Source organism: Ogataea parapolymorpha, chromosome I, assembly GCF_000187245.1.
Source record: "Ogataea parapolymorpha DL-1 chromosome I, whole genome shotgun sequence".
Classification (NCBI taxonomy): Eukaryota; Fungi; Ascomycota; class Pichiomycetes; order Pichiales; family Pichiaceae; genus Ogataea; species Ogataea parapolymorpha.
In genome coordinates, this window is record NC_027866.1 from 566,455 (window position 1) to 587,103 (window position 20,649).

Here is a 20,649-nt window from a genome sequence, read left to right on the forward strand (position 1 = left end):
GTGAGGGAAGATAGTGCACAGCATTTTCTTGGTCTCTTCGTGGTTACCTGTGTTGGACGGCTCGATGTAAATGTTGGGGAGATACAACGCATGTGTAGCGTAGCGGTTTAAAAGAGCAGACGTTTGGAGACTATGGGTACCCGGAACCCCGTCGCACAGTGATGAGGATCCAGAGGCACTCTGTGACTCCATATCGGAACCTGAGTTAGGCTGGGAGGCCGTGGCACTGGCCGCGAGCGAAGACATCGTCTTGCTGGCTAGAAAGGAGTGGTATGGCAGACCCCCCGCGCGAGAAACATCCTGGTATGGTAGAAAATGCAAGTCGCCGTCTGAGATCAGACAGTAGGTGGAGTTTCTGGGTGAGTCCATGGTTAAACAAGATATTTTTGGATCCGTTTTTTATCTGTTCGCGTAGGACCTGTGACAAGACAGTTACCCGGCCGATGATAACTGGGATAATATATTCTACTTTACACAGCGGAGCGGATCTCAGAGTTGGCGTCGTCGGGGTGGGACGTGAGCGGGTAAGTCTCGTCACCGAGTCTGGCGTAGCTGGGCTCGGACTCCGTCAGCGCGTGCGGCAGGTGGCTTTCGGGACTGGTCACGGCGGGGAAGACTCTTCTATAGGACCACCAGGCCAGCAACGAGCCGAGCACAGAGCCAAGTAGCACGTCGACGAAATGATGGCGGTAGTCCTGTGTGCGGGACATAGCCACGTAGAAAGCATACAATGAGGGCAACATGGCAACCACAGACCGCCATGCTCCGACTTCGGTTCTGGTAGCCTGCAGCTGGCCCAGGAGCCAGAGCGAGGTGTAGCCCAATGCAGAGAAGCTCATACTGGAGTGGCCCGACGGGGTGGTACGGAAGCCGTCCAGGAGCTTTTGTTTGTGTTTGGTGGTGCAAATCTCTTTTGCGAAGTAGAGAGTGTCCTTGAGCGCTGTCGGATCTGGCTGGCATCTGTCGAGGAAATCAGGCCGACACCGGCCGATCCAGTTCTTTAACACGTCTGTTACAAAGACGCAGGTTCCGAGGGCAACAAAGTGTCCTAATATGCTCACATAGAGAACATAGAATTTGTGCTGTTTAGGAGTGAGCAACAGAACGAAGAAAATGATAATCAGTGGAGGAACAACGGTGACGACCCACAGCAGCTTCTCGGCGCTCACACGCTCCACAGGCGCAAACGGATGGCTGATTGTTAGGTCGTTCACAGTGAACTGTCTCTGGTACGGCTCAATTCGCTCAAAAATCAGCCCGTCCAGAAGAATCACCAGCACCACATATACGGCATCCGAGAACCTCCAATGAACCATTGTCGAATGAAACGGGAGCCATCCCAGGCCCAGCGTTTCGCGATCAAGACTCCAGGTGTAAAGAGACATGTGGAGAGAAAATAAATTAATCTTGATCAATTAATGTACATGTCTGCCATCGTAAATCACGGTTCGTTAACGCTACATAAAGTCATTTCTTCTCCTGCTCAAAGCTGTCAAACAGCTCCTTATTATGCAACAGCAGGTCCAGCGTAAACAGATGGCCGCCGTTGAGCCGCAGCGTAATGGCCAGGTCGTTGATAAAGCGATCAAACTTGACAACAGCCAGCTGGTCCATATCCTGCAACACCTCTGTGTCGGGCACCGTGCGCGTGTTCCGGGACCCGAATTTCGGCTTGAACTTGCTCAGCTCGCGGAACAGCTCGCTAGCACTGCCAAATTCGCCAAAGGACTTGCCCAGCTTCTCTCTGTAGTGTCTGAGCTCGTCGTAGTGTTTCTCGATAAACTGCGAGTCGTCCGGTAGCTGCTTGTATTCGGCGTGTTCAAAGAAGTTTTGTGCCTGGAGACTGTCAAAGTAGCGGGCCGCGTCGATGGCTGAATTGCTTGTGGCGAGGTTTTTGTTTGGGAGCGTATTGGAGTTCATGTTTTGGACGATCGAGTTGGCAATTGCGCGCGCGCTCTTGGCCGACGAGTCGACCTTAGCACATCTGCAGATGGCCGTACTAAAGTGTCTGATCAGCATCATCTGGGTATAATTTTTTGTGTCAAGTTGTTGGTGCAGATTGCGGCCGTGTTATCTGTCCCGGGGCACACCTCGCACCTTGCCAAGCACGACGGACTCAGGATCGACTGGTGTATTGTGGACAAGTTTGGGGTTTTTGTGGCTGGGCGGGAAGAACGGCGATGGGGGTGAGTGTGCGACGGAAACGACGCGGCGTTTTGACGAGCTGGCCTTGGGCTCGTCGTCGGGGCGTCGTTTCACGCGGGGGGTCTGGACGGCGGGCTGTGGCGGCTGCGGCGTCATATCGGACACCGTAGAGGCGGCCGAGTTCGAGCGGGAGCGCAGCACGGGTCGCTGGTTCCACAGTTCGTTTGCCTTGTTGATAATTTCGAATTTTTTCAGGTTGTCCTGGTTGAGCTTGGAGGGTCTTGCCAGCAAGGCTGTGGTTAATCGGGACGACAATACGCGTGGTTCGTCCTTAAGGGCAGACGTGACCAGCGACTCGTGCTGGATCTCTGTGTCGAGCGGCGAGAACTCGTTTTCCAGGTCGATTACCACCCGTTTGAATGATTTCGCTTTGGGCACCATTCTCTTCTTTGAGACGAGCTTTTTGAAAACCAAATTGGGCGATGGCATACCAGACAGGTCTAGCTGGTCGTCCGGATGCAGTTTGGGGCTGTGAGAGTCTTGTGCCGGCGTGGCATTAGGGGAAGGGGGCACAGAATTAGACTCGAGACTGAGCAGTTCCGGTATGCTGGGCCGCTTGATATTAGTGTTGAACGAGTTGCGACGGCTCGACACCTCTGATGACGAGGAGTAGACCCGCTTGGGGATGGCAGACGGCCCGTACTCGCCGTTGTCTGCATCCTCGGTAGATGTTTCCCAGTCGGAGCCCGAGCCGGTGTCTGTTCCCAGCAGAGACTCCGAGACCGCCCTTGACACACGAAGCGGCCTGCGTCGCTGTCGTCCGCTCCAGTGCGGGGTGAGCGAATCGGACAAGGACATTGCAACAGATCTAGGGAACAAAAATAACTATATTTTTTTCTCCCGATCGACGCGACTGGCCTCGCGCATTTTTTCTCTTATTGCTCCCCTCCAAAGTTGCTTTTAGAACTGAAATGTTTAGAGTGCCATTTGCTTTTCAACAAATGTCGAGATCATTTAGCTCCTCTGCTGTTGCCAATTCCATCAGGGCTAAGGTCATGCTCTATTCGCAATACGGCCAGCCTGACCAAGTTCTCAGATGCGTGTCTCACGAACTACCTTCCTCACCAAAGGGCAAGGAGGTTCTGTTGCAGACCATTGCTTGTCCAATCAACCCTTCGGACATCAACCAGATCCAGGGCGTCTATCCATCGAGACCAGAGCTAAAGGTGCAATACGGCCAGTCTGAGCCTGTCGCAGTTGGAGGAAACGAGGGCCTGTTTAAGGTGTTGGCCGTGGGAGACCAGGTGTCAGGCCTCAAGGAGGGCGATTGGGTCATTCCAAGCAACGTAAACTTCGGCACCTGGAGATCTCACGTTTTGTCCGAGGAATCTGCCCTCATGAAGATGGAAAAGACCATCTCGGCAAACCAGGCCGCCACCATTGCCGTTAATCCGTCAAGCGCATATCAGATGCTGACGCTGTTCGAGGAGCTCAAGCCGGGTGACTGGTTCATTCAAAACGGAGGCAACTCGCAGGTTGGCCGCTCTGCGATCCAGATCGGAAAGAAGCTCGGCCTCAACTCCATCTCCATCGTCAGAAACAGAGACAACCTCAAGGAGTTGGTCGATGAGCTCACCGCCTTGGGAGCAACCAAGGTCATCACCGAGGAGGAAAACGCTTCCAAAGAGTTTGGCAAGACCATTGCTGAGTGGACCAACGGCAAGCCAATCAAACTGGCTCTCAACTGTGTTGGAGGTGATAACTGCACCAACATGGTGAGAAAACTCGGCCAGGACGGTACTCTCGTCACCTACGGAGGCATGTCCATGAAACCAGTCACAATTCCAACCACTCTGTTCATCTTTAAGAACATCACTGCCAAAGGATTCTGGGTCTCTGCCAACATCAAGCGCATTCCAGGCTCTAGAGAGAATACTATTAAGGCTGTCCAGAAAATGATGGAGGACGGCGACCTCGTGGACGTGAAAATGTACGAGAACCCAGTCTCAGCTGACGCATCTGAGGAAGAGGTGTATCAGGCCTTCCAGAAGGCCCTGGCCAACTCCAACAAGGGCAAACAGCTGGTTGTGTTCTCATAGCTTCCCCTGCTTACATAAGCAATTACAACAATGCACATTTTTCTGGAATTTTTTTTTATTAATTGTAATCCTACGATTGGTATAAACAGACATAGCATGTCTCTCGCAAAACAGGCTCTCAGCGCATACCGCGGCGCGCTGCGTGCTACATCGATCGCATTTAACAGCGATGTGGCCATGCTCCAGGCTGCCCGCGCACAGATAAAGACGAAGATGGCTCTTGAAGTCGACCCAGACATGCCAGACAAGAGTGTTGAGGAACGGATCAAGCACCTGAACGACGTGTCGCTGTTTTTGAGACGTAACATTGTGCAGGGAAGAAAGGAGGAGGACGAGGAGAACAAGTATTTCCTGAATATTCACAAGGATACCGAGCTGGGAGACAATGATGATATTAAGAAGAAAAAAGGCAAGAAGAACCCATTTGGCGGCGAGATGGCCAGTGGCGGGTGCTGTGGAGGCGGCGAGATCAAGATGAACGAGAGACGGGGGTGACGGTATGTATATAAACGGATTAGGAAACGATTTGCAACGTTAGATAGCGTAGCTTAATCTACATGTAGCCTCCCAAATATTCCGAGCCGAGGAATTGATTGCCTCGTAGGGATGTAAATTACGGCTGTGCAAGGGCGAATTAAATGTGGCTAAAGTGGAACAATAAAAATTTTCAGGATTACTAAGATAGATAGGCGGAAACTAGTTTGTGGTTGTTTCGATAGGAGGAATAAAACGTCGTTAACACGCTTTCTTTCCACTGATGCCATCCATACTACTTCTTATCCATCCCACGGTCGTCACGGAGCCTGAACAGGTCGAGCAGACCAAAAGACACCTGATAGCATCAAACCCCGAGGCAGACCTGGTCCAGCATGTGGTAGACCGCGTGGCTCTTGGCCAACAGACGTTGGATGCCAACACTTACAAGCTGATTCATTATCTTGCGCCAGAAGAGGCCAAACGGAACAAGTTCACGTCAAGTTTAATTGCTCAGTTGTACGACTCGCTTATACCAGGGGGCCAGTTCACGGGTTTGATTCCGGCAGATTGTGCTCTGGAGGCCATCATGGCGGGCTTTGTGATTGCCGACGACGAGAAGAGCTGGCAGAAACCACAATCGACAAAGCCTGTGCCTGTTGCCGTGCCTCTCAAATCGCGGGGACGGAATAAATCGCCTACGAGAAGATTGCCGCTGTTCAAGAAACTTGCGTCGCCTCCTACGCTCACGGATTCGTCCGAGTTTGATGAGGACGACAGCGATGGCGTGGAGCAAAGCAAACTGAAGGAGACGAAGCTGGTGTTCTTCGAGGACTCGGAGTCTGAGACTGAGGTTGGCGACTCATACATCGACGAGAACGAGCTGCTGAAAAGCGCAGATCTTGGTTTGAGCGAGAACCTGGTGACGCCTGTGCAGTGCACCACGACGGGCAAAAAGAGACGGAAGGCCTGCAAAGACTGCACGTGTGGTCTCAGAGAGAAAGAGGAGGAGGAGGAGCGCAACCAGCGGTCTGTGCAGGACAGCATTCTGAGCAAAATGGCGCGCTCGGCAACGGACGAGGCCATTCAGATCGAAAAACGGCTGCAGGCCAAGCGCGACGAGGCCAGACGCCAGCTGGGCGAGAAAATCAAGTTTTCGGACACAGACATGACAGAGGTCGATTTCACGATCGAGGGAAAGACCGGCGGGTGCAACTCGTGCGCTCTGGGCGATGCGTTCAGATGCGACGGATGCCCGTTCCTGGGCCTTCCTGCGTTCAAGCCCGGCCAAGTGGTGACGCTCGACTCGTTTGGCGAGGACATTTAATTATTTATTACGATACATGTGACTGGTGTATAAAAAAGGTATTCAGGAGATTATTAGCATGGCGTAGAATGGGTCATTCAAGAGTTGGTTCGCATGGCGTCGAGAAAGTCGACGATTTCCGTGTAGCTGAGCTTTTTCGTGTTTGCGATCTCAGGCGACCGCCGTTTTGGCGTAGGGTCGCGGCTGAGCTGCGGCACGGGCCACTTATTTTTGTAGCACAAATGGCCGAGTTTGGAGAAGTTCATGATGGCGTGATTGGGCGCAACAGACGCCTGGTGGTCGAGCAGCTTGTTGTAGAACACTCTGGCCGCGTCCGTCTCGCCAATTCTGTCCAGGTTGCACACGAAGCTGTAAAACACACGCGCATCGAAGCTGATGATATTTTTCAGCCGATTGGCCAGTTCGATGGCTCGTGAGACGTCGAGTGAGGCCAGACGCGACAGAATAGCGTTGACGGCGGTAGAGTGGATTTTTGCCGCTTTGGAAAAGCCTCCTTTTTCGAGGAACGACTCCAGCAACCGCGCAGCAAATATTGGCCGATGGTGCACCCTGTCCATGTACGACAGAAACATGTCCAGCACGACGGTCGATGACGGAAGGCTATTGTCTATAAAGTCCAGATAGTGCGCGAAAAGCACCTTGGTTTGCAGTTTCGACGGCCGCGTCGAAAATAGCAACGAGCGATATACTATTGCCAGCACGTCCAGAGGCGGCATTCTATCGCCGCAAATTAGCTCATCACGGATATTTGGCTTCAGCAGCAGCTCTGTTCGCTTGAAAACGGGGCCACACCGGTTTTCGTAGATCATGCTCAGCAGTCCAACCTGTTCTAGAATACTGTAGCTTTTAGGATACATCGTGAGCACGTAGCTCACAACGACCTGTGGAGTAGCGGCAGGAGTAGCACTCAAGCACTTGAGAAATGCGAGGTTGATGTCATCAATCCTGTTTGGCGAGAGTTTGGTATCGGTAGCTTCAAAATAGCGGTTCATGATCTTGAGGCCCTTTTCGAGGTCGCGTTCGACGACAAAATAGTGCCTTAAAATTAGGTCGATGCTCGAATGGATCGTCGCCGGGCTCAGCACGGGATGGCGCCCGTGCCGCAACATCAGGTCGTTCCACAGCCGGTAGTACTGCGGCCATCGCTTACTTTCTGGTGTAAGGGTGGATTTGTAAAGTCCAAGGAACAGCAGAGCTTCGTGTGTGTAGGTCTTTTCGTTGAGCCGTTTGATAGTGGTCACGCGCATGTCATCCGAATACTGGCTCAAAAACGGGTTCTGCGGGTATTGGCAGGTTTTCAGCAAGAACGTCGCTCGCTCGGCAACGGTCCCTGAACACAGACGAGTCAGCAGCCGTTTGGCCTGGGAGCCGGCCGAAAAAATGTGTCCTGACACAAGGAGCCGCTCGAAAAATTCCCGGTACAGCCTGGGAGGCAGACGCTCCAGTACCCGGTCTAAAGTAGCCGTGCCAATGGATTCTCGCGGATGCTCTTTGAAGTAGCGAAGGAGCTGCTCGGAAGCGACGTTTTGGTCGAGCGCGCGGTTGATTTTGTACTCAAGACAGAGATTCAGAGGCGCACATGGGCCCTCCGCAAACGGCCCCGGGTCGCGGAAACAGTGTATTCGTCTCAGACCAGCCAGGACCCGCTGGTGATGGATGCCCGTCATGGTGAAAAATATGAAAAAAAGCTCAAAAAGGTCGATCGGCCGGCGTCGCGACGCGGAGAACAAAAAAAAAACAGAGGTCGATCGACTCCATCCCGGAGGGTCGACCCCGACTCGGATTCCTTGCAGAATCTACGTCCCCGGAAACCGAAGACAAAATCCTGCAGCCAATCACAGCCCGGCATTTGTTAATGACACAGCTCTGGGGCATTTTTCCTGCCCGGAGAATTACGTCAGCAACCCTTGCTAGAGCCAACACTGTGGGTATAAAAAAGAAAATGGCTAAAAACATAAAGTACCTGGGATAAGACGGAAAATTGTCTTGTTCATACACCTTGCAACTTTTCCAAACTCAACATGCTTAGATTCGTTGCCAAAAACGGTCTTCGTTCCCGCGTGCGGTCGCTGATCCCGGCCAGAACGTTGGCCACTGGGTTTGACAGCTTTCTACAGACCAATAACGCCAATTACATCGACGAGATGTATGAGGCATGGAGCAAAGATCCCAAGAGCGTGCATGTCTCGTGGGACGCATACTTCCGCAACATGAACGGCAACAAGCCGGCTTCCACTGCCTTTGTTGCCCCTCCCACTCTGATTCCCCAGCCTGAGGGAGGCATTCCTCATCTTGTGCCCTCTGCCTCTGGAAATGTCAGCGAGGGCATTCTGGTGCACCTGAAAGCTCAGCTGCTTGTGAGGGCGTACCAGGTGCGTGGCCACCAGAGAGCCCACATCGATCCGTTGGGAATTTCCTTTGGCGACGACAAAAACACCCCGCCACCAAGAGAGTTGACTCTTGACTACTACGGCTTCACCGAGGCCGACCTGGACAAAGACATCACGCTTGGTCCGGGTATTCTGCCATACTTCATCAAGGACGGCGTTACGTCTATGAAGCTCAGGGATGTGATCAAGACGTGCGAGAAGATATACTGCTCGTCGTACGGTGTTGAGTACGTCCACATCCCATCGAAGCAGAAGTGCGACTGGCTTCGTGAGAGAATAGAGATCCCCACGCCGTTCAAGTTCACTCCAGATCAAAAAAGACAGATTCTTGATAGACTGATGTGGTCCTGTGAATTTGAGAACTTCCTATCCACCAAGTTCCCTAACGACAAGAGATTTGGTCTTGAGGGTGCCGAATCTGTTGTGCCGGGTCTGAAGGCCTTGATCGACACTGCTGTGGACCTTGGAGTCGAGGATGTTGTCATTGGTATGCCTCACAGAGGTAGACTCAACATGTTGGCCAACGTGGTTCGTAAGCCAGCCGAAGCCATTTTCTCCGAGTTTACGGGTTCGAAGGAGTTTGATGAAGGTTCCGGCGACGTGAAGTACCATCTGGGTATGAACTACGTCAGACCAACTACTTCGGGAAAAACTGTGAATTTGTCCATTGTCGCCAACCCGTCCCACTTGGAGGCCGAGGACCCAGTCGTTTTGGGAAGAACTAGAGCCATTCAGCATTACAAGAATGACGTCGGAGAGTTCAAGAAGGCACTGGCTGTGCTATTGCACGGTGACGCTGCGTTTGCCGGCCAGGGTGTCGTCTATGAAACCATGGGCTTTACTGCTTTGCCTGCCTACGCTACCGGAGGAACTGTTCACGTGATCGTGAATAACCAGATCGGTTTCACCACAGATCCTAGATTTGCCAGATCTACCCCTTACCCGTCCGACATTGCCAAGTCTATTAACGCGCCAATTTTCCACGTGAACGCTGACGATGTCGAGTCTGTTGTTTACATGTTCAATCTGGCTGCCGAGTGGAGAGCTGCTTTCAACTCGGACGTCATTTTGGACGTTGTTGGATACAGAAAGCACGGCCACAACGAGACCGATCAGCCTTCCTTCACGCAACCACTGATGTACGAGAGAATTGCACACAAGAAACAGGTGTTAGACATGTATATCGACAAGCTTTTGAAGGAGGGCACGTTTACAGAAGAGGACATCAACGAGCACAAACAATGGGTGTGGAACACATTGGAGGAATCTTTTGGCAAGTCGAAAGACTACAAGCCAGACTCAAGAGAGTGGTTGACTACGCCTTGGGAAGGATTCAAGTCGCCTAAGGAACTGGCTACAGAGGTTTTGCCTCATTTGCCTACCGCCATCTCTGAGGAGAAGGTTAAGCACATCGGAAAGGTTGTTTCGACCGTTCCTGAAAAGTTCAACTTGCATAGAAACCTCAAAAGAATTTTAGGAAACAGACTCAAGTCCATTGAGAGCGGCCAAGGTATCGACTGGTCCACTGGTGAAGCGCTGGCCTTTGGTTCTCTGGCTATGGAAGGATACCACGTTCGTGTGTCTGGACAGGATGTGGAAAGAGGTACTTTCTCTCAGAGACACGCTGTTTTGCACGACCAAAAGAACGAAGAGACCTACATTCCATTGAAACACCTTGACGAAAACCAAGGAGACTTCGTGATCAGCAACTCGTCTCTTTCTGAGTACGGTGTGATGGGATTCGAATACGGATACTCCTTGACTTCGCCAGACGCACTTGTTGTTTGGGAGGCCCAATTCGGTGATTTTGCCAACACTGCACAGGTCATTATTGACCAGTTCATTGCTGCTGGTGAGTCCAAGTGGAAACAGAGATCCGGTGTTGTCCTCTCTCTGCCTCACGGTTACGATGGACAGGGACCAGAGCATTCTTCGGGAAGACTCGAGAGATACTTGCAGCTTTGTAATGAGGACCCTCGTTACTTCCCTACCCCAGAAAAGCTTGAGAGACAGCACCAAGACTGCAACATGCAGGTTGCGTACCCATCGACGCCAGCATCGTTGTTCCACATTCTGAGAAGACAGATGCACCGTCAGTTCAGAAAACCACTGATTCTGTTCTTCTCCAAGAGTCTGTTGAGACACCCATTGGCCAGATCGAGTATTGAAGAGTTCACAGGTGACTCTCACTTCCAATGGTTAATTGAGGACGTGGAGCTTGGAAAGAGCATAAATGATAAGGCCGGTATCAAGAGAGTTGTTTTGTGCAGCGGCCAAGTTTACACTGCTCTCCACAAGAGAAGACAGAATTTGGGAGACAAGGAGACCGCCTTCATCAAAGTGGAACAGCTGCATCCATTCCCATTTGCCCAGCTCAGAGACGCTCTGCTGTCGTACCCTGCTCTTGAGGACCTCGTGTGGTGTCAAGAGGAGCCATTCAACATGGGAGCCTACTCTTATGTTACTCCGAGAATCGAGACCGTGTTAAGAGAGGCCGGTCTTGAGAAGTTGGGTCTGAGATACGCAGGAAGAGACCCTTCGGCCTCTGTTGCAGCAGGATCCAAGGCCATGCACACTGCCGAGGAGGAGGCCCTGCTTGACCAGGTGTTTAACAATTAAGTAAATTCAGTTTGTATTCGAAAATACCGTCGATTTCTATAGCACAATCAGTAACACTAAAATAATTACAAGCACAGCGACAAGCACAGCAATACAGCAATTGCCGCCCCGTTCGTTTGTTTCGAGGAACCTGTTGATTCTTTTGATGCCATGGTTCACCATCTTGAAGTTAAGTCTGTCAATATCCTGTTCCACGTCCTCCAGCAGTTCCTGGTGGTAGTCGAGCTCATTTCCAATAGTGAGAGCCTGCTGATGCAAATTCTGGATAGATTTCGTGAGGTCTTTTGAGATTATGTCGTCCTGCTCTTGCAAAAGCTGCTGGGTATACTGTTGATCGATTGGAGGCGGGTCTTCGAACGGGTTGTCTGAGTAGTGGCCGGGCAGATTGACGGATTTGAGCACGTCGCTGAATTGCGACTTGAGGTCCTGCAATTTGGCCTCGCGCGAGTGCAGTTCTGCAGCGTCTATGTGGGCGAAAGTGTCGTTTCCGTTGCCTGTTTTGGCCCGGTTCTTAGACTGCTGTATCACCTCCAGGGCGTTTGTGAGGTCGCCGATAGTTTCTATGAGCTCTGTTTTAATGTTGTTGAAATCCAACGAGTTTGGTGACGTGGACCTGAGCCGCTCCAATTGGACAAGGCCGTCGTTGTAGACGTCATAAAAGGGATCCATGATAAATAAATATTAATCTGATTATTTTATTTTCTAAAATTAATATCTTTTTTGCTATTCAATGGCTCCCCACACATACCGTTTAGCAGGCGAGCAAAAAGGTGGACACTGCGCCGTGCTGCGACTGAGCGATCAACAGGCGGCAGAGCTGGCAAGCGCGCGCGACGGGCTCAAAGTCGTGATACGCAAGGGGCAGATCACAGAAATCAAGGCGGGCGGCCGACGGCTCGAGCTCTCGAGTCTGCCCGAGTATGCGACAGAGGTGTACGGCGTGCGAAGAGACAACACGGCCGCGCATCTCGGGCGGGTCAGAAAACGGATGATTGTGCGCAACTGGCGGGGTGAACAGGGCAGACTTGCTAGTCCGCACAAAAAGCGGCCGGACGTGGCAAACGATATTCGCCGGTTCCAGCAGACGTACAGAGAGTATTTCCGGTTATACAAGGAGTTGGAGCAGGAGATGAACAGCGAGAAATTGGAGCGTGTGGCTGTTTTGAACAATGAGCTGCTGAGCCTGAAAGAACGGCTCAGCAAGGTGTGAAAAGAGCTTGAATCGATTATATCAGCTATTTACTGTCTAGAGCAACTTCTTCTCGACGAACTGGTCGTAGAGAGCCTTACCGAGTCTGCCTGGAGAAGGCACAACCACGGCCTCGGCAGCAGTCAAAGCCTCGATCTTGGACTTGGCAGTACCCTTGCCGCCCGAGATCAGAGCACCGGCGTGGCCCATTCTTCTTCCTGGAGGAGCAGTAACACCGGCAATGAAGGAGACAACCGGCTTTGGAACGTCTCTGGTGAGGTTATACTGTTTGAGGTACTCAGCGGCCTCTTCCTCGGCCTCTCCACCGATTTCACCGATCAAAATGATACCCTCTGTTTCTGGGTCGTTCAGGAACAGTGTCAGGGCGTCGATGAAATTGGTACCTGGACATGGGTCACCTCCCATTCCGATGACCAGCGACTGGCCCAGACCGACCTTGGTGGTCTGGTTGACGGCCTCGTACGTGAGGGTTCCGGATCTCGAAACAATGCCGATTCTGCCCTTCTTGTGGATGTTCTGGGGCATGATTCCGATCTTGCACTGTTCTGGAGCAATGATTCCCGGACAGTTAGGTCCGACCAATCTGGTCTTAGACTGGGTTCTGAGCAGCTGCGACACTCTCAGCATGTCTGCCTGTGGGATTCCCTCGGTGATGGCGACCACCAGCGGGATCTCAGCAGCAACAGCCTCCTCAATGGCACTGGCCGCGATCGGAGGAGGAACAAAGATACCGCTGGCGGTAGCTCCTGTCTCCTTGATGGCGTCCGCAACACTGGCGAAAACGGGCTTGCCCAGGTGGGTCTGGCCGGCTTTCTTTGGGTTGGTTCCACCGACAATTTTGGTACCATATGCCAAGGCTTGCTCAGCATGGAAGGTGGCCTGTCTTCCCGTGAAACCCTGGTAGATCACCTTGGTGTCCTTGTTGATCTTGAGGTTCTTGATCGTGTCCGAGTAGTTTCTGGCTGCTCTGGTGGTTGAGAAGGCTCTTCTTAACATTTTCGGTGAGAGAAATAAACAGTGAGGTGGTTTTTGGTGGAAAGCGTTTTGTTTTGCGAGCACCGCCAGCCCGACCGGGTGAAAGCGCGGCGAGGTGTGAGGTGGAGACCAAAAAAAACTGAAAAAAAATTGGGAAAAAATAGCATTTGCTAATCGCGTTTCTAGTAGTTAAACAGCGTCGTGTAGCTTAGCGCGCGGCCGCCAAAAATGTCCCAGTACTTCTCGCCAATCCACATTTCCTCCACGATCTTCAACCGCGCAAACACAGACGCGCCTTTCCAGACCAGCATCGACGGGTCCAGGTTTTCGTCGTTCGCAATGATCTCGATCGTCGTCACACCCCCGGATGCAACCGTATTGTTTATCTCCTGAACATGCTGCTCGCTCAATTCTTTCTCCTTTTCTTTCCATTGTTGCACCTGCTTCGTGATTTCGGCCAATTTGTTGGACGCAAGAAGCGGCACACGGTTCAAATGTAGTCTGTCCACCAAAATCGTGTCTAAACCCTCGATCTTGGACCCGCCTCCAACAATCAGGATGTTCTGGTAGAGCTTCTCGAGCCGCTGCTGGTCGCCACTGGCCGCGTACGTGATCGACTCGATGATGGCCTTGTCCAATGGAGTCATGTTTACCCGGAAGTCATTCGTCTGCGTCACTTTTTCATCCGTTTCACCGTCGGCTGCTTCCGTTTCCTCTCCCGCGCTGCTGACCAGCTGGTCCATCAGGTCTTTGGTGTCCATTTCGGAGATGAGCTTCCGCTCCGTTTCGTTCTTGTGTGTCGCGCTTTTCGCAACTCTGCTACCCATCAAGCCCCGGGTCAGTTTTTTATTGGGCGACCATTTGCCGAGGATCGTGCTCTCCTCGCGCGCGTCGCCGTCCTCCAAAAACAGCTCCGGGTAAAACAGCCCCATCGGCGTCACCATCACGTCGTCGAATGACTTGAACTCGTATTTTTCACTCAGCTGGCCCGGCCGCCTGTTCACAAACTTGAATATCTGCACAGCCACGTTGGCGTCGTTAAAAGTAACGATATTCTCCTTGAGCTGCGTCGCAAGCGTCCAGTCGCGGAGCTCGTTCAGGTTGATCTTTCTGTACGGGAACTGCTGGCCAATCAGGCTTTTGATCAATGCCCGTGTGATGTCGTTCGAGCCGTACGACAATTCCACCACCGAGTCCGGGAAAATGTAGCCTTCCTCGATGCAGCACACCTTGGTCGACGTGGCGCCGATGTCCACGACGCACGCCGAGCTCACGCCGGACCCAAACGTCGCTGCCAGGCCTTCCTGGAACACGGCCACCTGGCCGAATCCGAGGTTGAACAAAAACCCAACCATTTTCTCACAGTACACCTTGTCGTACAGGTTGGGGATGACCAGCACGCAGTTGTACGTGTTGAGCGTCTTTCTGTTAAATATGTTGAACCGTTTAAGCGCGTCGTTCAGAATCAGCTTGATGTCGCCGAGAAGATCCTGCTCGGACTTGTACGCGATATCCTTGTCGTTGAACCTGCCGTTGAGGAACGGGCTTCTGACCTGCCAGTTTTCGAGATCTTTGATTTTCAGCACGTCCGCGCCGGTCACGTAGTTTTCCCGCACCTTGTCGAAATAGTCCAATTTGTGCACGTCGTCGAGCTCGGGGATTGTCTCTGGCTGCACCCGTTTGTTGTAATTGTAGCACTGCTCGTTGGAGTTGGGCAAGATGCGCCTTTTGTAGAACTTCATCCGCTCCTTGAAGTTCGAGGTGACCGTGCGCTTCGCATTGACAAACTGCTCGTCCACAATGCTCATGTCGCCGTTCTCGTCCTCGCGCCGCAGCGGGTCCACGCTGGTTTTGGGAGCAGGCCGTCTGTGAGCCACCATGTTGGGGATCACCAACGGGTCGACGTCACTGGACAGACCAATACGAATATTGGCAGAGCCCGGGTGCAGAACTATGATTTTCGAGCCCATCTTGCCGTTGTCGTCGTCCTCGTCCTCGTCCTCGTTGTCGTCGAAGTCGAAGCCGTGGGTGCTGATCTTGTTGATCATGTTCTGCGACTCCTGCTTGCGCTCGAGCTCGGCCTGTTTTTTCGCGAGCCGCGCCTCCAGCAGCCGCTGCCGCATCTCGCGTATCATCATGATCTGGTCGTCCTTCTTGAGGTAGTCGGTGTAGTAATTTTTCTGGTTGATGGCCTGGACAAGCGGGATGGAGCTGAACTTCAGCGCGTTCTCCTGGTCCACACGCTTGATGCCCAGCTCGTCGAGCCGGTTCTGCAGTTTCTCCATCGCCCTCAGACGGCCCTCTCGTCTTTTCTGTAAAACGTGTGCTGGCACCTTGGACGAGCCGCCATTGACGGTGGTGGCGGCGGGGTCCGGCGTCGCACGTTTGGACGGAGTCTCCGAAACGGGCGTCGGCGTGGACTCCGGCTCTAATTGGTCGAACGGTCTTTTGTCCATGGAAATAATCAAATTGGAAAAAAATAATAGCGAATTATTTCTTCTATATACACCCCTCGCCGTCCGTAATTATCCCCATCACCAGCTTCTCGATGCTCTGCCACCGTTTGCCCAGCGACCACGTCAGACACAGGATCAGAAACGCAAACGACGTCACCATGAACATCGAGAACAGGATCGTGTAGACGTAGAACACCACCAGCGTGAGCACAATGAGCACGTTGTTGCTCAGCCCAGGAAACTCCGCCATGAGGATCTGGCCAAACTTCATCAGCAGCGAGCTGTTCTCGCGCGCAGGCTCCGCGCCCTGCACGTATTCAATGTAGTCGAACGTGTCCTGCACAACATCGATCGAGAAGGAGGACACACTGAGCAGGTTCTTGACGATGCGGATGAAGATGATGGGGAATAGCGTGATTGTGACGGAGTCGACTACTTTCATCCACAGCGGGCGGTCGTCCAGCCGGCGCGGCGTGCCGTTGGCCGCGCGCCGCTCGTGCTCCAGGATGATGTCGCGCGCAAGCTCGATGTTTCTGGGGCGCACACGGATCCCGGCGCGGGTGCCGTTGCCGTTGCGCATGAGCTCGTTGGCCAGATCGACCATCTCGTCGATGTCGACCTGCGGGATCTCCTCGTCGTGCGACTCCTCCGCGTAGTCCTCCGGAAGCTCGCCGAAATTGCTGCGCAGCCGTCTAGCACTGCGAAGAAGAGGCATAATTGGTGATAAAGAAAAAGTGGCGTTACCCGGAAATTTAGTGTGGAGAAGAAAGACTCCATCCAAAATATATTTCTCCCCATGAGTGCTGGAGGTCCTGTTCCTGTCTGGAAGAAATACACTACTGGGTCCAAGGGCATCTGGGAATTGATCCGGTCGGTGCTGGTTCTGGTGCCTAACCGGTCGTCCGGAAACCCTTACGTTCCCTACTACCGTGTCCCGTCGCCGTCCTCAAACAAGCAGGTCTACAAGGACCCGCGCACCATTCCGGCCGCAGACATCGTCCAGAACGACTACTATAAAAGAGACAAGCGCAGAGCGTATCCGCGGGCGTCTGTGTTCACACAGCCGCAGATAGGCGCGTTGTTGCAGATCGGCAACGCTAAACGGAGCAGACTGCCAAAGGGCGAGGAAGGCGTGAAGCAGCTGGCGCTCGTGTCCAGTGGTCAGGTGGACCTGCCGCAGGTGCTGCGGACCGCCGACAGCGCGATTCTGAACGGCGAGCTGCTGGGACCACGCGGAGAGCCCGTTGTGGCTCCGAATCTGAACAAGAAGCTCAGCATGAAAATTCTAGAGGAACCCGAGCACGGCATGTACACGGACGAGTATCCTGTGCGGATGTTCAAGCTGTAGACGGCATATTTATTTATCGTATTTATTGGTCTTATCTTATCACCGGAACCAGTCCGGTGATTTATTTGGAAATGCAAAATAAAATAAAAAAATATATAAAACCTCCAGCTCTTCTGCCCTCCTGCATGGATAAAAGGTACATCTCGTACAACAATGTGCACCAGCTGTGCCAGCGTGCGGCAGAGACGTTGAAGCCGCTGGACTTGGACTTGATGATTGCAATCGGGGGCGGTGGGTTTATCCCAGCACGGATCCTGCGCACGTTTCTCAAGCAGCAGAACCAGCCAAATTTGCGGATTTTTGCCATTGTGCTGTCGCTGTACGAGGACCTTAACACGGTGTCCACGCAGGAGGAGCAGGCGGGCGCCGAGGTCAAGCGGATCCAGTGGATCAACTACAAGGAGAGCGGCGTCGATCTTTGCAACAAGAAGATTCTGATTGTCGACGAGGTCGACGACACACGCACCACACTGCACTATGCGCTGCGGGAGCTGCAGAAGGATGCCGCGCGACAGGCTCGCGAGAAAGGTTTGGAGGACCCCAACACGCAGTTTTTCGTGTTTGTGCTGCATAACAAGGACAAGCCCAAGAGAGCACAGCTGCCGGCCGAGCTGATGCGCAGCAACTACGTGGTGGGGGAACAGTTCCCGGACTGCTGGATCGCGTATCCGTGGGAGAGCACCGACATTGTGCACCACCAACAGATGGCTGTGCAGCAGGGCTACGATATATAGCTGAAGATAGCTGAATAGATTACAGTTTGTGGAATCTGCACGAGAACGTGCAGCGCACAGCGCTTTTGATGGGCACGCGCGCGTGCCAGAGCTGTTCGTCGGTGTGTCCCGGCGTGATCTCCTGTCTGGCGATGAGCCAGCCGCGCAGGATGACGAGCATGACGCCTGCGGCGAAGTAGCACACGCCGACGAAAATGGCCGCGTTTTGGTACTGTTCTGGCCGCTGCGGGCCGTCTTTTTTCAGTGCTATGCCCAGGATCGGGCTCAGGAACCCAAACACGCCGGTAGCCACCCAAGAGAGCGACAGGGCAATGCCCATCTTGCGCAGCCCGATAATGTGCGCCGCCATCGACGGCTGCGTGATCCAGATGGTGCCCATGAGGGAGCCCTCGAACAGCGCGAAAATCAGCGCTGTAGGGAAATTGCGGCACGGGATCCACATGGCCAGAGCAAACAGCGCCACAACCCAGCTTGCAAAGATGGTCATATTGACCGGGCCGAGAAAGTCGCACAGCTGGCCCATTGTTGGTCGGCCGTAGATGATGCCGATGGATGTCATGGTGGCCACCAAGGACGCCTTGTTGGCGTTGTAGCCGAGCGACCGTGTAAAGTCGGCCAGATTATACATTAGCGTCACGTAGCCAAACAGCGTGAACATGATCCACGCCAGAAGACACCAGACGCCAAAGTTCGACCACACAACCTTGTCGTACACTTTGTAGATGGGCTTGATATGTTTGTTGCGCGACTGGATCAACAAGACGGCGACGACGTTGAGAAAAGCACAGATTATGGCCTGTGTGCGCATCGACCACTGGTAGCCGTACCTGGTGAGCAGGGGCTCCATGCCAATGTTGTACAAAATTCCACCGAGCCCGGAGCCCGCCGCAGAGAAGCCCAGCGCGAGATTACGCTTGCCACCCTTGCCACTCGAGAACCACTGCGGGATCACGACAACGCTGGGAATCGCAATCAGCGCAAGCGCAACGCCCTGCCAGACGCCCTGTGTAAGCGCCAGCTGCCAGTACTTGGTGCAGAAGGACGCCAGCAGCATCGACGCGAGCTGGAACGCGATCCCGATCGAGATGGTGGGCTTGAGCCCCAGCGTGCCCACGAGATAGTTGATGAGCGGGCCAAAAGTGAGTCCGGCGCCAAACGTGAGCCCGCCCACAACACCGTACTCGTACTTGGTGGTGCCGGGAAATACGTCCGAATTGAGGTATTCCTGGTAGTAAAGTGAATAGGCCGAGTTGGCACCCCAGGTATTGAACGAGAATAGTATGCAACCTACCACGGACGCCAGCCCGCGGCCCTTGAACTTGTTGGGTATGTCGTTGGAAATTTGGGGAGCCCGAATGGGCGTCTCAGACACCTCTAGCGGGCATTTCGAATCGGTCTGCTCCTCTGTGTCGGCCATCGGGATTCTTGGCTGAAAAAAAAAAAAATAATATTCTTGGCCGGCTATAACAAAAGCCGAGTATGCAGGAGAAATAATTTGGTATTTTTTTATTGCTATGTCCTTTGACAATAATTTGGAAGGCTACAACATCGTCAAGACGTTCTGGCAAACATACTGGAACCCCAGCATTGGCAACTTCTCGACCCGCGTGCCATGCAAAGAGTCGCGCGAGGGCCGGTTCTCGTGCTGGACCATGGGCGTCGTGCTCCACGCCGTGGCCGAGTGCTGCGCCGCGTACAAGGATCTCACGCTGCCGATCGTCGCGCCCACGGTGTCTGCGCTGACGTGCTACCGCAATCCCAAGTACGGCGCGTACTCGGTGATGTACCACGGCGCACAAAACTCGGGCGACGACGATATTAACTACGACGACTGCGCCCACCTGCTGCGTGGCATGATTGCTCTGTACGAGGCCACGGGCAACCAGGAATATTTGGACCTATCACGCGAGCTGGCGCGGTTTCTGATGACGGGCGTGGTCGAGCACCAGAAGTTCCACGTGCCGGGGCTCAAGTGGCACATCTCGCGCAAGTACATGGCCACCATCTCGAACTGCGTGGCTGCGACGGGCGCCATGCGGATGATCAAATACTCGTCGCCGGAGGAGCAGAAACAGCTGTACAACTTCGCCAAGCTGTGCATCAACTTCATTGAGCAGATCCTCTGGGACAAATCCGACAATGTCGTGATGGACGGTGTGGCGTACGATTCGGACGTGATCGACAAAACCAAGTGGTCTTACAACACGGGCAACACGCTCTCGGCAATCTGCATGCTGTACCAGTACGATAGAGACCCGCAATGGGTCGACAAGGCCCGCAAACTCGCCGAGGCCGCTACCGACCGCGGCCGCACGCTGTTCGACAGAGACTACGACGACTGGAACAAACGGTTCTGGCATGGGCCTTCCTACTTCATCCAGCTGCTCGTCGAGGGCCTTGTGGACTACCTGGTGACCTTTGGGAACGATGCCCCGGAAAGCACGCGCCGCTGCTGCGAGAACGAGATCCTGCGCCACGTGTCGTACTTCAGAAAATACATGTACGACCCGAGCGACGGGCTGTATTTCTGCTCGTTCGACATCTACCGGCTGGACGACCGCACGTACGAGCGGTACCGCACGGAATTTGGCGGACACAAGACGTTCCAGCCCAATGAGGACGACCGCGTGCAGGCTGGAGGAGACCCGAAAAAACGGCCTGTGTGCAAGAGCCTCATGGCTTCCGCTGCTGCCGCACGCATCTTCTTCCAGGCCGCTCGTATTTTCCCGAAAATGGACCCAGTTCCTGTATAGCAATGGACAATTCTTACCAATGGACATTTTCTCACCAATGGGCTTTTGTTAGTGTAGTAGGTACACCATGTCGGCGTTGCTACCATCTCCGTCCCCCTGTGTACGGGTGTGCGGAGTCG

General features: G+C 53.4%; 17 protein-coding genes across 17 annotated transcripts; 8 read left to right on the forward strand and 9 right to left on the reverse strand.

Annotated features, from left to right (window-relative positions):
• Positions 1 to 470: 470 nt before the first annotated feature.
• Positions 471 to 1,385, reverse strand: HPODL_02146 (uncharacterized protein; the record flags this gene model as incomplete). The annotated part of the gene is made up of 1 exon (XM_014081764.1): positions 471 to 1,385. The coding sequence occupies one exon, from the start codon at positions 1,383 to 1,385 to the stop codon at positions 471 to 473; it is 915 nt and encodes a 304-aa protein (XP_013937239.1).
• An 82-nt stretch (positions 1,386 to 1,467) lies between these two features.
• Positions 1,468 to 2,022, reverse strand: HPODL_02147 (Conserved hypothetical secreted protein; the record flags this gene model as incomplete). The annotated part of the gene is made up of 1 exon (XM_014081765.1): positions 1,468 to 2,022. One exon carries the CDS (start codon positions 2,020 to 2,022, stop codon positions 1,468 to 1,470), a length of 555 nt encoding a protein of 184 aa, XP_013937240.1.
• Positions 2,023 to 2,070: 48 nt separating this feature from the next.
• On the reverse strand, positions 2,071 to 3,003 carry HPODL_02148 (uncharacterized protein; the record flags this gene model as incomplete). The annotated part of the gene is made up of 1 exon (XM_014081766.1): positions 2,071 to 3,003. One exon carries the CDS (start codon positions 3,001 to 3,003, stop codon positions 2,071 to 2,073), a length of 933 nt encoding a protein of 310 aa, XP_013937241.1.
• Positions 3,004 to 3,146: 143 nt separating this feature from the next.
• On the forward strand, positions 3,147 to 4,244 carry HPODL_02149 (trans-2-enoyl-CoA reductase, mitochondrial; the record flags this gene model as incomplete). Its single annotated transcript, XM_014081767.1, has 1 exon — positions 3,147 to 4,244. One exon carries the CDS (start codon positions 3,147 to 3,149, stop codon positions 4,242 to 4,244), a length of 1,098 nt encoding a protein of 365 aa, XP_013937242.1.
• Positions 4,245 to 4,340: 96 nt separating this feature from the next.
• HPODL_02150 (uncharacterized protein) lies at positions 4,341 to 4,739 on the forward strand (the record flags this gene model as incomplete). The annotated part of the gene is made up of 1 exon (XM_014081768.1): positions 4,341 to 4,739. The coding sequence occupies one exon, from the start codon at positions 4,341 to 4,343 to the stop codon at positions 4,737 to 4,739; it is 399 nt and encodes a 132-aa protein (XP_013937243.1).
• Positions 4,740 to 5,001: 262 nt separating this feature from the next.
• Positions 5,002 to 6,045, forward strand: HPODL_02151 (Fe-S cluster assembly protein DRE2; the record flags this gene model as incomplete). Its single annotated transcript, XM_014081769.1, has 1 exon — positions 5,002 to 6,045. One exon carries the CDS (start codon positions 5,002 to 5,004, stop codon positions 6,043 to 6,045), a length of 1,044 nt encoding a protein of 347 aa, XP_013937244.1.
• A 77-nt stretch (positions 6,046 to 6,122) lies between these two features.
• Positions 6,123 to 7,712, reverse strand: HPODL_02152 (uncharacterized protein; the record flags this gene model as incomplete). Its single annotated transcript, XM_014081770.1, has 1 exon — positions 6,123 to 7,712. The coding sequence occupies one exon, from the start codon at positions 7,710 to 7,712 to the stop codon at positions 6,123 to 6,125; it is 1,590 nt and encodes a 529-aa protein (XP_013937245.1).
• A 354-nt stretch (positions 7,713 to 8,066) lies between these two features.
• HPODL_02153 (2-oxoglutarate dehydrogenase, mitochondrial) lies at positions 8,067 to 11,054 on the forward strand (the record flags this gene model as incomplete). The annotated part of the gene is made up of 1 exon (XM_014081771.1): positions 8,067 to 11,054. One exon carries the CDS (start codon positions 8,067 to 8,069, stop codon positions 11,052 to 11,054), a length of 2,988 nt encoding a protein of 995 aa, XP_013937246.1.
• Positions 11,055 to 11,090: 36 nt separating this feature from the next.
• On the reverse strand, positions 11,091 to 11,723 carry HPODL_02154 (Conserved hypothetical membrane protein; the record flags this gene model as incomplete). Its single annotated transcript, XM_014081772.1, has 1 exon — positions 11,091 to 11,723. One exon carries the CDS (start codon positions 11,721 to 11,723, stop codon positions 11,091 to 11,093), a length of 633 nt encoding a protein of 210 aa, XP_013937247.1.
• Positions 11,724 to 11,784: 61 nt separating this feature from the next.
• On the forward strand, positions 11,785 to 12,264 carry HPODL_05097 (uncharacterized protein; the record flags this gene model as incomplete). The annotated part of the gene is made up of 1 exon (XM_014081773.1): positions 11,785 to 12,264. The coding sequence occupies one exon, from the start codon at positions 11,785 to 11,787 to the stop codon at positions 12,262 to 12,264; it is 480 nt and encodes a 159-aa protein (XP_013937248.1).
• Positions 12,265 to 12,300: 36 nt separating this feature from the next.
• On the reverse strand, positions 12,301 to 13,260 carry HPODL_05098 (succinyl-CoA ligase [ADP-forming] subunit alpha, mitochondrial; the record flags this gene model as incomplete). Its single annotated transcript, XM_014081774.1, has 1 exon — positions 12,301 to 13,260. One exon carries the CDS (start codon positions 13,258 to 13,260, stop codon positions 12,301 to 12,303), a length of 960 nt encoding a protein of 319 aa, XP_013937249.1.
• Positions 13,261 to 13,421: 161 nt separating this feature from the next.
• Positions 13,422 to 15,695, reverse strand: HPODL_02155 (uncharacterized protein; the record flags this gene model as incomplete). The annotated part of the gene is made up of 1 exon (XM_014081775.1): positions 13,422 to 15,695. The coding sequence occupies one exon, from the start codon at positions 15,693 to 15,695 to the stop codon at positions 13,422 to 13,424; it is 2,274 nt and encodes a 757-aa protein (XP_013937250.1).
• A 43-nt stretch (positions 15,696 to 15,738) lies between these two features.
• HPODL_02156 (putative membrane protein) lies at positions 15,739 to 16,410 on the reverse strand (the record flags this gene model as incomplete). Its single annotated transcript, XM_014081776.1, has 1 exon — positions 15,739 to 16,410. The coding sequence occupies one exon, from the start codon at positions 16,408 to 16,410 to the stop codon at positions 15,739 to 15,741; it is 672 nt and encodes a 223-aa protein (XP_013937251.1).
• Positions 16,411 to 16,491: 81 nt separating this feature from the next.
• HPODL_02157 (uncharacterized protein) lies at positions 16,492 to 17,043 on the forward strand (the record flags this gene model as incomplete). The annotated part of the gene is made up of 1 exon (XM_014081777.1): positions 16,492 to 17,043. One exon carries the CDS (start codon positions 16,492 to 16,494, stop codon positions 17,041 to 17,043), a length of 552 nt encoding a protein of 183 aa, XP_013937252.1.
• A 125-nt stretch (positions 17,044 to 17,168) lies between these two features.
• HPODL_02158 (Hypoxanthine-guanine phosphoribosyltransferase) lies at positions 17,169 to 17,777 on the forward strand (the record flags this gene model as incomplete). The annotated part of the gene is made up of 1 exon (XM_014081778.1): positions 17,169 to 17,777. One exon carries the CDS (start codon positions 17,169 to 17,171, stop codon positions 17,775 to 17,777), a length of 609 nt encoding a protein of 202 aa, XP_013937253.1.
• Positions 17,778 to 17,796: 19 nt separating this feature from the next.
• Positions 17,797 to 19,194, reverse strand: HPODL_02159 (Monocarboxylate transporter; the record flags this gene model as incomplete). Its single annotated transcript, XM_014081779.1, has 1 exon — positions 17,797 to 19,194. One exon carries the CDS (start codon positions 19,192 to 19,194, stop codon positions 17,797 to 17,799), a length of 1,398 nt encoding a protein of 465 aa, XP_013937254.1.
• A 97-nt stretch (positions 19,195 to 19,291) lies between these two features.
• Positions 19,292 to 20,530, forward strand: HPODL_02160 (uncharacterized protein; the record flags this gene model as incomplete). Its single annotated transcript, XM_014081780.1, has 1 exon — positions 19,292 to 20,530. One exon carries the CDS (start codon positions 19,292 to 19,294, stop codon positions 20,528 to 20,530), a length of 1,239 nt encoding a protein of 412 aa, XP_013937255.1.
• Between the last annotated feature and the right edge of the window lie 119 nt (positions 20,531 to 20,649).